The 869-nt window shown below is 65.7% G+C and overlaps 1 protein-coding gene across 1 annotated transcript in view; it reads left to right on the forward strand.

The window, feature by feature from the left end:
• vps51 (VPS51 subunit of GARP complex) overlaps nt 1-869 on the forward strand; it is a 15,456-nt gene that overhangs the window by 4,561 nt on the left and 10,026 nt on the right. Inside the window, exon 4 of the mRNA XM_048593606.1 lies at nt 9-803. Within this exon, the coding sequence (XP_048449563.1) occupies nt 9-803 (795 nt within the window). The remainder of the gene's footprint in view (nt 1-8; nt 804-869) is intronic.

Here is an 869-nt window from a genome sequence, read left to right on the forward strand (position 1 = left end):
GTGTGTGTGTGTGTTGTGTTTCCGGCTGCAGGGACACCGGTTCAAGTGCCAAGGAGCTGGCAGAGTGTGTGGAGCTGTTACTGCAGCTGGGCGAGCCGGCAGATGAGCTGTGCGACGAGTTCCTGGCGCATGCCCGCTCCCGGCTGGAGGAGGACCTGTCTGCGCTGGAGGTGGAGTTGGGTCAGCCTGGCCCCCTCCCTGGGGTGGCGGCGCCCCTCTCTGACATCCTGGAGTTCACTGACAAGGGCTGCAACGGTTTCGTCAGCGACACGTGCCTGGTCATCGCCTCCTACCAGGACCTCTTTGTCCACCGGCCAGCGGCCGGAGGTCTGGCCAGCCCAGACGTGGCGCAGATGGCTGGAGCCAAGCTGGTGGAGTTTGTGGACCAGCTGATGGACCGTTACTTCGGCCTGGTGGAGCGGCGCATCCGGGCGGAGAAGGGGGTGGGAGACAGCTCGCTGCTGGTGCGTGGCCTGGACCGATTCCACCGGCGGCTACAGGCCGTGGTCAAGCTGCTGCCTGATTTGCAGGCGGCCACCGCGGGCACGGAGATCGTGGTGCGTGCAGCCCAGGAACGGCTCCGCCAATACCTGCAGGCCCTGCAGAGCTTCTACGCCGACTGCCTGACCGACGTGCGCCAGTCACTGGCCGCCCCCCGCCTCCTGGGAAAGGACGGCGCCAACCTGGCCGAGCTCCTGGCCTCCGTCTCGGCCTCCATCCTCAACCAGGTCAAGTCGGTGCTGGCCTATGTCCACCTGTTCACCGCCAAGGACGTCACCTTCTCCAGCAAGGCCTACTTCAAGGTAATCAGCTGTGACCCTCCACCTCTACCTCCCCCTCCCCCGAACCTCACCCCCACCCCCCACAAA

The sequence above is a fragment of the Rhincodon typus genome, unplaced genomic scaffold, assembly GCF_021869965.1.
Source record: "Rhincodon typus isolate 14 unplaced genomic scaffold, sRhiTyp1.1 hic_rhity00003253, whole genome shotgun sequence".
NCBI lineage: Eukaryota > Metazoa > Chordata > Chondrichthyes > Orectolobiformes > Rhincodontidae > Rhincodon > Rhincodon typus.